At 40.0% G+C, this 13,775-nt stretch overlaps 1 protein-coding gene across 1 annotated transcript in view; it reads left to right on the top strand.

The window, feature by feature from the left end:
• pear1 (platelet endothelial aggregation receptor 1) overlaps positions 1-13,775 on the top strand; it is a 58,021-nt gene that overhangs the window by 12,344 nt on the left and 31,902 nt on the right. The window contains 1 exon segment of the mRNA XM_034173628.1: positions 2,758-2,850. Coding sequence (XP_034029519.1) covers positions 2,758-2,850 — 93 coding nt within the window.

The raw sequence follows: 13,775 nt of genomic DNA, 5'->3' as shown, positions 1-13,775 counted from the left end.
TTGAGGGAGTTGAAAGTCCATTTTGCCCAGTGACAGACCCAAAACATCACTGCTCTACAGGATGTCTGCATGGAGGAATGGCCCAAAATGCCAGCTACAGTGTGTGCAAACCTGGTGAAGACTTACAGGAAATGTTTGACCTCTGTCATTGCCAACAAAGATTATGTTACAAAGTATTGAACGGAACTTTTGTTATTGACCAAATACTTATTTTCCACCATAATTTACAAATAAATTTCTAAAAAATCCTACAATGTGTTTTCCTGGATTTTTTTTTTCTCATTTTGTCTCTCATAGTTGAAGTGTACCTATGATGAAAATTACATCTTTCTAAGTAGGAGAACTTGTACAATCAGGGACTGACTAAATACTTTTTACCCCATTGTAAATAGCAGGTGTGGAGTACTTCTGTAGTACTTTTGAAGCACAACACCCGTACAATGACCGTGCGTCTTACTATACATCGCAGAGCACCTAGTAGCTGTGCTCCTGACTTGGATCCGATGTATGACGGCAGTACTGGCCCGTATGTGCTGAATGAGGTTTTGATTTTTGGCAGAACTCGTAAAATTTGCATGTGTATGTCAAAAACCTCCATAGGCAATCTGTGGTCTTCTACAGCGATGAACGCACGCATGTGATGCGCGTATGTCATGCACACTTTTGCCTTTGTTCCACTGTAGACTGCCCATAGCAGCATGTACAGTGGATTGTGAGTGAGGTTTAAAGTTGAGTTGAGTGCACAAACAGCACAGGTCAGCCTCAATAAAACTGAAATTCTGCAATACTGAGCAGTTTTTTCCTTGTAATTGATTAGTCACAGTAAGGTGTTTGCTTGTGTATATAACCAACCACATGTCTTCATAAATACCAAAATTAGGGGTTTGACTCCCTTTACTGAACATGTTCAGTTTTCACTGGAAGGAATTTATACGCTTCAAGTATCCACCAAAATATGTGCTGCTGTTAAGTGTGTGAAAATCCATATTCTGCAGTTTTTGGATAATTGTCTTTTTTTCAGTTCAAGGATTTAGTTTCCACGATATCATCCACTGTGCATCAACTATCTACATGTCCTCCCTCACAGCATCCAAAAACGTACTCTTTGGACTCCCTCTTCTCTTCTTCTGCTCCTGTCTGGTGGCTCCCTCCTCAACATCGTTCTCCCTATATACCCTGGGTCCCTCCTCTGCATGTCCAAACCATTTCAATCTCACCTCTCTGACCAAGTTGTCCTACCTGTGCTGTCTTTCTGATATGCTCATTTCTAATCTTGTCCATTCTCATCATGCGAAAGAAAAGTATTGCCAGATCAACATGCAGATCACCTTTGGATCTAGTGTGGTGACCTTGTGTGGGGACAAGCTAAACTGACTCACTTACCTATAATATTATTATTATGTAAAATTGAAGACTAAATACAACTTGTGGCCACAATATTTGACAGGTGTCCCATTGTAAATGAAATTGCCACATTGCATTTCCACAAAACTGGGGGCAACATTGAAGACAATGTCTCACTGGCTTTTTTGCCCTCCTTGATCAGTGCTCTCATTCACTTCATGCTATAGAATCCAAGGATAAGGATTGACACCACTGGGCCTCATGGTCTACATAAGACTTCCATGTACTATTCCACAATAAAACTGTGTAATTATTGGTGCAACAGACAAAATTTGCACCATGCACAGTTGCTTCAGTCACTGCCTGTCACAGAAACCCCATATATGTCTGGTTGTCTTGGTGGCTTCCCTCACATGTGTCCTTGTTGGAAATTCCTGCCATACAGTACCATACTGTTTTGTATTACTTAATTAAGTCCAAGACATGTTCAGTAACTTGTGAATGTTCATGTGTCCATCCTCTGACTTGTCCAAAGAAACTGTCTATAAAAGTGAGTTACTGTAAATTCATCAAAGTGTGCAGATAACAGTTAAGAACATACATTTTATGAGTGTATTTTTATTTTTCTATATTAAAGTATATTTGTTTTTTTGGTGTTGCGCAATAAAAATATTTTGAATATTTACAGTAGATTATACAAAATTGGCTGTTTTAAAATTCCATACTTTGAACAGCAATAGTTTTTTGCTTCTCTTTGCCTTTGGGAGTCTTCACAGTCAACCATCCAATTCCATTTACTCAGTATGGAACAGTGTTTTGTGATTCATATGTTGATTTGGCTCAAGTTGTACACCAGATGCTCTTCCTGATGTAACTCCAGTCCTATGAGCACAAAGAAACTCATGTTCATGTTTTGATTGTACACCAGCACACCTGACAGTTACAGGAAGAACATGGAAACTACACATTAAATGGAACTCGGCACTGCTGGCTTTGAATGCAGGACCTTTTTGCCGTGAGGCTGCCAGATTGCACGCTGACTTATTAAAACAATAACCGCTTCCGCAGCACTCTACGTACTTATAAAAAGTACTGGTGGATTAACTTGTACTGTATAGACCAGGGGTGGGCAATCATGTGCCATGAAGGGCCGAGACACTGCAGATTTTCCTTACAACCAATCACCTCAGCAGGTGATTTCATTAATGATCACTTGTCTCAGCAGGTGATTTCATTGACGATCAGGTGTTTATGTTCAGGGGAGAAGCTCATCAGCAATCCACCTGCTGAGGTGATTGGTTGCAAGGAAAACCTGCAGTGTCTCGGCCCTCGCTGCCCACCCCTGGTATAGACTGTTGAAGGTACATGTCAAAGTTTGTTGACTAATGTCCACAAAATACATTGTGTTCACAGCGCGCTGCACTAAGGAGTGTGTGCATGGCCGGTGTGTCGCTCCAGACCGCTGCCAGTGTGAGGGAGGCTGGCGAGGAGATGACTGTTCCAGTGGTATGAAGCAGCCCTGTGTCCTCACTTCCAAACATTTCCCTCTCTCATTTACTTTTTATGCCTTTGTCCTTTTGTTCTCTGCCATTTTGTGGTTAGTTTTGGCCGTTGTTTCCATCCTTCTCCAAACATATATTCACACAAGTGCATATCAGTCAACAGGAACTGAGAACTGGTCGTTAGTTATGTCACTGATCTTCACATGCACCTTTGGGTTACCCACAGGAGCTCGTTCCAATGGAAAGAGCCACAGAGAATTACAGCATACACAGTCGTGTGTCATTAACATCACATACACACACACACACACTCATCTTCAACTGCTTAGTCCAATCAAGGGTCGCGGGGGGCTGGAGCCAATCCCAGCAGTCATAGAGCGCGAGGCGGGGCACACCCAGGACAGGATGCCAGTGTGTTGCAGGGCCACAAACAAACACATACACACCCACTCGCACACCTATGGACAATTTAAAGATTCCAATCCACCTAACCCGCATGTCTTTGGATGTGGGAGGAAACCGAAACACCCGGAGGAAACCCATGCAGACACGTGGAGAACATGCAAACTCCACACAGAAAGGCCACAGGTGGGAATTAAACCCATGACCTTCTCGCTCTGAGACAACAGTGCTAACCACTAAGCCACTGTGCTGCCCATCATTAACATCATCCCAAACACAATTTTACTGTTCCTTAAAGAAACTGTGCTCCACCACCTCCTACTGACAGTTAGGACTCCAAATGAACATTTAAAAAAACCTACAATGTCACCATATTTTGTTAATATAGAGGAGAACTACTCTGAAGTCAGAGGGATCAAATCTGCTACAGTTACCACGTATCGGACCTCCACTGGGGTGAAAATGACCAACGGAGGGCAGTCACAGTGCTGGCTGTTTCCACATCAGATCGTTTTGGCATCATAGAATTTTGAAGAATGAGATCATTGGAGACAAATCCAGACCATCACTAAAATTTAATAAACTCCTCCCAGACCCAAGGATCATCTGTCCACAAAATTTCATCACATCAGTGGTAATTTTATTTTTGTAGTGCATTTAAAAAAAACTGTTACAAAGTGCTTTACAACAACGTAGTACAAGGCATGAAAGACACAACAATTAAATTAACTGTAAAAGACAAATTAAAATGCAGTATAGAGTACAACTAAGAGCAGTCCTAAATTAGTCCTTGATAACCATAATAAATCAATGAAATTAGATCATATGCTACATTAAGATTATTCATTATTAATTATAAATAATAGGAAAAAGAGCACACTACAGGAGCACAAAAAGAAAAAAGCCTTGTCGACTGCAAACCTCTTTCTCACATTTTAGAATAAAGAGTAAACCTGCAACTCCAGAACGTAAGGCTCCACAAGATCTACAAGATACAAGGTCATACATATGACCTTTTAGTGTATATATATATATATATATATATATATATATATATATATATATATATATATATATATATATAGATAGATACATAGATAGATAGATATAATAAAGATCTGGCATCCACATCTTTGCCTAAATTTAGTCAACTCTTCCTTCACCCAAGGCCTATCCATTAAAAAAAAACTAAATGCTATTTTTACTTAATTTAGTAATATTATTAGTCAACCGACCCCACAAAACGTAGTTATTTAAATGGAAACCATAATATGCAGTTAAATGTAACATGCAATTAAATGTAACAATTTGTCACATTTCCTACTTAAACACCACGTTTTGTGTAACCAATCAACATAACTACCATGTTTTCCAGACTATGCTGCACCAGAGAAAAAAATATTGCAGCAATCCCCGGGCCGGTCGCTAAATCTGAGAACTGCGATGCCGCAGTGCATCATGGGAGTACGGGGTTTGGGAGTTTTTAAGCGCCGTTATTGTCTTTCATGTTAGTTTAATAGTGTGGTTGGAGTTATTTATTTAGTGTGTTTAATTGTCCAATTGGGTTAGTCAAGTTTAGTAAAAAGTGTATTATGTTTGATGTTCTCCACCATTTCCCATGTTGTTGGGATTGGAAAATAAAACAGCACCTCCTTGTGGTAGAGTGCAGAAAAGCTCCAAGTGTCTCTTTCTTCCACACTGCTTGCCACAATATATAAGCCACACCAGTCTATAAGTCACATCTATCTTTGAAATGTGGTGCTACTGCTTCATGCAATAAGTAGCACAATTAATTAATTTTCCAAATTTAATTAATTGTCTGTAATGCAAACACCACATTAGCAAGCAGAAGCTAATGGAATAAATAATGTTATTTTAATAGTCACAAAACCTGAGTAAACTGATTCCTGTTGCCACTGAACAGACATTTTCATCTGTTCAGTGGCAGAAAAAACAATGTTCAGAGATAAACCTGCATATTTACCTCGCTAAATGTAATTAAACATTGTAAATCTCCTATACATATTCAAAACATAGTTATAGTTACCCTCAGCCTTGCTGTCTTCCGTATTGCTGTTCTGACTGTCCAACAAAGTGCAAACAAGTTATGTGCCAAATAGCATTAAGGTTATATGCCCTCTTTTCATCAAGAGTGTATAAATACTATTTCCTGTCTTTATTCAAGAGCATGGTCCTTCTTCGTCTTCTTCTTCTTCTTGATTCACGGCAGTGGGCATCCAGCTTAAAGGAGCATTACTGCAACCTTCTGCTCCAGAATGTGAATCAGACAGTACCTCATTCAGATCAGTATACAGGAGCAGCTTGTCACACATGTAGACAGTTACATCTTGTGGCCATAAATGATAATGCAGTATTTTTCATATACAAGTTCCTTGGAAATGTAAATTGCAGGACCAGAAAAACAGTTTAAAATAAGTGACTTATAGTCTAGACATCTAACACTGAATTTTTGTTAAGACCTATGCACAAAATTTAATAGAATCTATTAATTGTCTTTTTTAATAATATCCTGCTGAAAATTTTTTTTTAAATGCCAAAAATATAGATTACTCCTGGCTTGGTGTAGGTTCATATAATAATAATAATAATAATAACAATAAACCAGGCCCTGCGATAGACTGCCATCCTTTCCAGGAGTACCTGCCTCACGCCCTGTGGCCCTTGATTGGAGTAAGCAGGCATAGAAAATGAATGACTGAAGAAAGAAAAAAAAAATATATATATATATATATATATATATATATATTATATATATATATATATTAAAAGAGACTGACTTATGGCCAGTGTTAATGTTTTTATATACATTCTGTGCCCTGTAACTGCCATTATCAAATTCAAATCAGCAATAGTTGTATAACGGAAGAAATTCAAATCTGGATTTCTGAACAAGGGAGCCTAAGTCTGTGTATCTTGTTTAAATTCTCTTTAAATATGGTCCCCAAACTTTGGGGAGTGTGAAACCAGAACCACACATGGTTGCTTTTCCCTTGCTGACACAAAGTTTTCCAGTACCTCCAGCCCAGTTCACTGCACTCGGCTGGGTCAGTAGTACAGCCATCATCCACTTTCCCCTCCCAAAAAAAGTGAAGGAATTGACTTTAATGGGTAGTGGTTGATGCCTTGACATGGGACGATGAGATGGGAAATGGAAAACTTTACCCCACTCTTTTGCATGTTCCAGTTCTCTCTGCCTCTTCTTTTACTCTGCTCTCCCCCTACACCTTTCTTGCATTTTCTTTGTCTGTTTTCTCCATTACTTGATGCTTATTTTCTGCCCTCTCTGTCGTTTTCCAAAGCTCAGTTCCACTGTATCAGAGTCTAATAGATACCTTTTGGGTAACCATACATTTTTGAATGCCTGTGTGTGGAGATGTGTAATTGTCGGGAAGAGGAGCGGGATCTGAGGTTTTCATACTATTTGCCCGTGACTGTGGAGAGGAGAAAAAAAGCTGTGCCCTTAGCATCGACAAAATCAAGCGAAGTAGAGAGTATAAATAGGAGTGAAACAGTGGATAGTAAATTTTATGTACAAATATCACAACAAAAATAATGAGTTTCACCACAAGCTTTCTTACAGATTTGTTGGGAATCAGAAACCAGCAGCCAGCACTGGATAGATGTCCAGGAGATTTTTTTGGGGGGGGGTCTTTGGAAAGGAAGAAAAACCTAAACCACTGCTGGACAATTCACAGGGAAGAGGAAGAAATGTTCCCACCATATCTGTTCATTCCTTGTAAAGACAGAGAAAAGCTGCCAGTTGTGACGTTGTGCATCAGTCAATGAGTTTACATGCACGGCCTTGTAATCCAGAAAAGGTTGCATTTACAGTCTCCTAAAAAATAAAGTAGAAAGAATAAGTGGCATATTCTGAAAAGTATCATGCAATAAAGAAATGACATGAACTACACAATGGTACACGGGGAAGGTTTTGTTTTATTTGTGGGGGGGCTCACAGGCAGCAACATCCTCCAGTTGAAGACCGGAACTTACGGAAATTAATTTGAATACAGACTATCAACTGATCAATAATACAACACTACACATTTTAACATTGTAGCAAGTACACAAATCAATAAATCAGAAATTAAATATATAAAAGCTTGTACCCTTCTTGTTAGAAATAATCAGTAAGTAGGCCTGTGATAATTATTTTCCTGATCCATAATGGGTCAGTTATTTTCTCAAATAGTCAATGTAGTTGTTTTGCCCATTAAAGGGGGCGGTGTGAAAAATATCTATCAGTTGTTTCCCAAAGCCCACGATGACATCCTGAAGTGTCTATTTGTCACAACACCAAGATGTTAAGATTATTGTCAGAGAGAGGAAAGTAATGAAACCAGGAAAAAATATCACTTTTAAAAAGCTGAAATTAACAGATTTGGATATGTTTAGAAATTACTCAGAATAATCATAAGGTAATAGTTGGCCATTAATTTAGTAGTCACTTAGCAGTAGATGCTGTTGGTAATATCTATATTGACAAATGATAAATTAAAGATTGATGATACCACAACAATGCTTCAGAATGCAACATCTAGCAGAGGAGATTTAAAATTTCCCCAGACCAATGCTCCCTCCTCTTTGACCATCTTGTGCATGGAGTATATGTGTTGGACGGCTTCAGTCAGCCCCACACATATTGATTCTCTGCCGCCATGTCAACAAAAATTGCTTTTCCTTGTGTTATATAACAATCTTTAAAGAGTTACTACTTCTACTAGTTGGAGACAAATGTTAGTTTTTCACTCAGTGACTTTATGTTTAGAAACAGTAAATCTGTAGACACCATGGGTGTTTTTTGTTTTTTTTATCGGCTACATGCTCCTGATCCTTCAAAACTAAGTGTTTTTTTTGGGGGGGGTGTGCGAAAAAAAAATTCAAATGTTGCCTTTGAGACAATCTGAATTCAATTTTAAAACTATTAATAACACTTATGTACAGATCATCAGACTGCTAATGATTATTGATGATAGTGTGGGGGCCTGGGAGTCACACCACAATGCATTCAAAGAAAACAAGTCAGTCAATGAACAACAAAAGCTTCCATAAAACAAACTGACAAACAACTGTTTACTCTTTGCGGTCCGATTGGAAAACAGGAACAACATTTGAATGCCACGATTAGAAATTAAATTTGAGACTTAAGAAGTTGCCTGTCACCACATCCACGTTGAGATCAACTAAACCTGATGAGGCCGCAATATGATGAATTAATGGAGGGGAATTGTTAAATTTTGAGCAGCGTTGGTTTGATCTCTACACTCCATTACAATGACTAATTCAAGCTGAGCTAACCTAAGGTAAACAACAGTGTCACAGAAAGGTGGTGTATGTTTACACACAGATAACCAGATGGAATTGTTTCTACATTTCCTCCAGGTCATTTAGCTTGAATGAATAAATTTTCTCATTCACAGTGTCAAGCTTTATTCTCTCGACTCTGACTTGAACAGTCCTGCAGACCCTTCGGTAAATCTCATCTGCTCTCTGGAGAATGTCTTTGTAAACATCATTGCTGCTCCAGCTGGCTTTCTCATTACTCAACATCACAGCACAAACTGTCTCCAATGCCCACACAGAGAACAAGCAACATTATGTTCTGTTTAACAAGGGAGGCAAGGGTCCTGCTCCCAGTTATTGCAATAAACACTGCAGTCCATGCACTGTATTTTGCTCCAAGCCAAATTTGGCCGTTTCCCACTGTCTTTGCAATCGTTCAAAAGCAGTTCTTGTACTTTTCAAAGCTGTGGCATGGCATATGTACGCCAGAGGCGAAGGTAGGGGGAAACTGGACCTTGCACAAAAGTGACGTGTATCTCAGGACTCTGAGCACTGTTGATTCTGTGCACCAATGCCTGCTGTTCACTGTGAACAGAAGTGATTACAGAGGTCGCCATGAAATTGGTTGGAATTGTGCTTAGCTTGACAGAAGATACTGACGTCCTATAGGATGTCACATTGTCCATATGATGTCTGATGTTCGAGGCAGTTGAAGTTATTGATGAGAAATTTGAGCACAGTACCCATGACCAATCATGGCTGCAGCGCTGTAGGGTCACATCATCGTGAATTGAAATTTGAACCCTCGTGTGAACCGTTCGTTGTGTGGCATACCAACCCCCACCCCACCCACCCACCCCAACGCCCATATGAGGTGACCCTTAAGAGTCTATTAGCTTAACCTTTTAAAACTTATCTGTCTTATGGTCTCTGTGCATATCTGCCCGTCAGTTCAACATTATTTGTTGGTAATATAACAATCATGACCAAAAGAGAAGATATGCATGTGAAATGAAATAGACATGTGTGGAAGATCCAAGGAGAGCAAACACAAGCTCGCGTCTCCTCTTCTGTCTGTTGTTTTTATTTCTGTAGTGTGAATTTAATCTAATAGGGTTAGTTTGCTTGTCTTTAAGCAGAATTTTTCAATGCATCATACTATAAGTGCACCACAGAATTTCCACCAAGAAAAAATTAACTAGCAGAAAGAATTTTTGCTGTCTGTAAGCATTCATGTATAATTGTGTTTTGCTTTGGGTCATTTTATTTCCAGCAGTCCCAGAGCACTGTTGACTTTGTGTTAGAGAAGCGGGCTGATTACTGGAAGCTGACTGCTTTGAATTGTTGGGGGGAAATGGGCAGTGGATGGGAGAAGCTCCCTGCTGTGAATGTGAGTAGTTGTTTAATTGCAGGAATGGGAGGCTGGGCTAACAGAGCAATAACAAATTCCCGGTTTAATAAAGGTTTTCATTTTTAAAAGTGATGTAATGTCCTGGTGTACCTGGTACTCAGACGACTGACTGAAGCTGCATTCACCTGTACGGTAGAAGAACTGTCATACTGGTTATCATAACAGAACTACTGTGTCTGCAGCAGTAGACAGTAGAGTTCCACTCATGTTTCTGTTAACAAGATGGATATAATTTTATTTTAATTTTATAATGCTTTCTAGCAGTGGACAGAGGCAAATGCCCACACGGACTGACACTCGGTTATGGAACTTAACTCTTGGTTAATAATTACTTTATTGAAAATGTAGCAGAGTTGCACCATTTTGTGCAACATTATATTAAAACAGGAAGCTCTGGTTCTGGTGGTTGCTTAGGGCCCCCTTCACACATAGTATGAATAAGTACAAATCAGGGCAAATCACAGCGGAACAGCTCGTATGAGCGAACCACGAAAACACCGAACCGACAGGCAGGCATGAACGATCCCGCTGCAACGGTTTCGTGCACGACACCGTCGCAGCGGGAAATGCAGTGTGAGCAGCTGGGATGTGGTGCACCACATCGTGCCACTGATGTGGAGAAAAATAAAATAGAAACAGCAGTATAATTAATGAATATCACTGGGTTGATATAAATAATAAATCATAGGGGATGCAATACAGAACCCCGCAGTTAATAACCCTGGTTAAATAAAAAATAAATTGTCACTCATGGGATTCGAACCTGCAATTTACAAAAGCTCTGATTACCAGACGGAAACTTTACCACTGCGCTACAATCACTGTCTTATAACAGGAGCGTGAAATGGCTAAATCAACAAGGGCATAAATGTATTTTTTAAAAAGAGAAAAACACACCGTGATAACTGACCAAATGGTGTTTGTTACAGCGTATTTCTGCTGATACGTGACTGAAAGTGACATATTTGTTGCATTGCTGGCTTGTTATATAGTCTTGCGGCGCGCCGCTCACAGGACACGCAGTCGGGTCATCCTGTCAGACAGACGTGACATTCAGATTGCCTGCTGCGTGTCCACATGAAATGATGGTCCATTTCAGCTGGGACAGCCTGTCAGTGTGCGCGCTGTGCGTGCTCTCCAGCCCGTCACAAAAGCGAAATATGTTTTTATTTCCACGTGAGGACAGCAAAGCACACACAGGCGCATGTCCATCCAACATGGTACGTGTTCTGCAACTGTGACGTCCAGGTCTAGACGATGTCAAACAGCTGCTGTGTTGGCAGCCAGCCACGTCCCCTGTCCATTCAGCGCACAAACCAAGGTGTCACTCTGTGATCAGATGAGAGGCACCTCGCCTGCGGGAGGCATGAAACCACACGCACGGCATGTGTTGGGGGGAGGGAGCAGGGAGGGGGAGCACATGAAACACACACACACACATGTTGTGGGAGGAGCCAACACTCTGGCACGCCACATATGTACTTGGCAACTCCACACTCGTGGGGGCACAAATTTCACCACCAGCTCAAAAGGGATCATCTGCTGACTGTTTTTGTGCTAACAGCGTGAATGGCTACACATTTTCTAAGTGCCAAGTGAGTGGTGTTAGATATTTGTGCGTGTCACCTGGAATTTGGCTGACACCTGCTGCGAGAGGGTGCGATGGGTTTTCACATGGCACACTTTGTCTTTCAGGTGCTTGTGTGCGCAGATAGTTGTAGCAACAGGGGTACAAGGCCTTGGAGGCAGGGACAGTATTACACGGTTTGCACACGATTCCTGCATCATGCGCACTAAGTGTGCACTTCGTCTAAACCAGGGGTACAAGGCCTTGGAGGCAGGGACAGTATTACACGGTTTGCACACAATTCCTGCATCATGCGCGCTAAGTGTGCACTTCGTCTAAACTTCGCACTATGTGTGAAGGGGCCCTTATATTTGTGTCCCCTTGGAAACATCTTGAATACTTTTGAAGGTAGTTGATATCACTGCTATGCAGATGATATTCTGTTCTGTCTGTCTCATTTAAGCCCCAGAATGTTGCTCAATTATTATTTCTACAGCACCACATTAATATTTTCAGCTATTGGATAGTGGTAATAATTGGATACATTTTTTTTTATCTTTTTTCTTTTGATTTTGTTTGATGATGGATTTGAAGCAAGTGTGGTTGTCAGTGACATACAGTTGTATGCAAAGGTTTGGGCACCCCTGATAATTTTCATGATTTTCCTTTATAAATCATTGGTTGTCTGGATCAGAAATTTCAGTTAAATATATCATATAGCAGACAAACACACTGATATTTGAGAAGCGAAATGAAGTTTCTAGTATTTACAGAAAGTGTGCAATAATTACAAAATTGGGCATACATTTGGGCATCCTTGTCATTTTATTGGTTTGAATACATTTAGCACTAATTATTGGAACACAAAATTGGTTTGGTAAGCTCATTGACCCTTGACCTCCTTACATAGGTGAATCCAATCATCTAATCAAGGGTATTTAAGGTGGCCATTTGCAAGTTTCCCCTCTTTGCATCTCTTCTAATGAGTGGCAACACGTGCACTTTGCACAAGGAGATACTGTAATGCAGAGGAAGCCTTTAATGCATACACCCCACAGAGTCACTTGAGGTATGCTAAAGCACATTTGGACAAGCCAGCTTCATTTTGGAATAAGGTGCTGTGATGAAACTAAAATTGAGTTATTTGGACATAACAAGGGGCGGTATGCATGGCTGAAAAAGAACACAGCATTCCAAGAAAAACACTTGCTACCTACAGTAAAATTTGGAGGTGGTTCCATCATGCTGTGGGGCTGTGTGGCCAGTGCAGGTACTGGGAATCTTGTTAAAGTTGAGGGCCATATGGATTCCAGTCAATATCAGCAGATTCTTGAGACAGTGTTCATGAATCAGTGACAAAGTTGAAGTTGCGCCGGAGCTGGATCTTTCAACAAGACAACGACCCTAAACACTGCTCAAAATCTACTAAGGCATTCATGCAGAGGAACATGTACAATGTTCTGGAATGGTCATCTCATTCCCCAGACCTGAATATTATTGAAAATCTGTGGTGTGATTTTAAGCGGGCTGTCCATGTTCAGAAACCAACAAACCTGAGATGTTTTGTAAAGAAGAATGGTCCAAAATACCTTCAACCAGAATCCAGATTCTCATTGGAAGCTATAGGAAGCGTTTAGAGGCTGTTATTTCTGCAAAAGGAGGCTTGACTAAATATTGATGTATTTTTTTCTGTTGGGGTGCCCAAATTTATGCACTTGCCTAATTTTGTTTAAAGAATTATTGCGCACTTTCTGTAAATCCTGTAAACTTAATTTCACTTCTCAAATATCACTGTGTGTATCTGCTATATGATATATTTAACTGAAACTTCTGATCCAGACAACCAATGATTTATAAAGGAAAATCATGAAAATTATCAGGGGTGCCCAAACTTTTACATACAACTGTAGGCCGCTTCCACACAGAAATGTACTAAACCAGACAAGTAATCTTTATTTTCTGATTGCTTCACAGCGGTTATGTTCTAAAACTCAAATAACATGGTTATACCTCCACATAAACCTGCAGATTTTTTTTTTTTTTTTTGTGAAGTTACCCATTCAACAAAAAGAAAATGAAGTAGATAGCTTCCTCCCTTCTCTGCCTCTGAACATTTGTGTGGTTTTGAAGTTATGTGTTCCATGACATGAGATTGTTTTTCAGTTACATTCATTTCCAAAGCTTGTTTCTGGTGGCTACTAAGTTAACTGTTGTTTGTGAGGTTGAAACTCATATATTGCAATAT

Source organism: Thalassophryne amazonica, chromosome 7 (genome assembly GCF_902500255.1).
Source record: "Thalassophryne amazonica chromosome 7, fThaAma1.1, whole genome shotgun sequence".
NCBI lineage: Eukaryota > Metazoa > Chordata > Actinopteri > Batrachoidiformes > Batrachoididae > Thalassophryne > Thalassophryne amazonica.
This window is presented reverse-complemented; position numbering and strand designations above follow the sequence as displayed.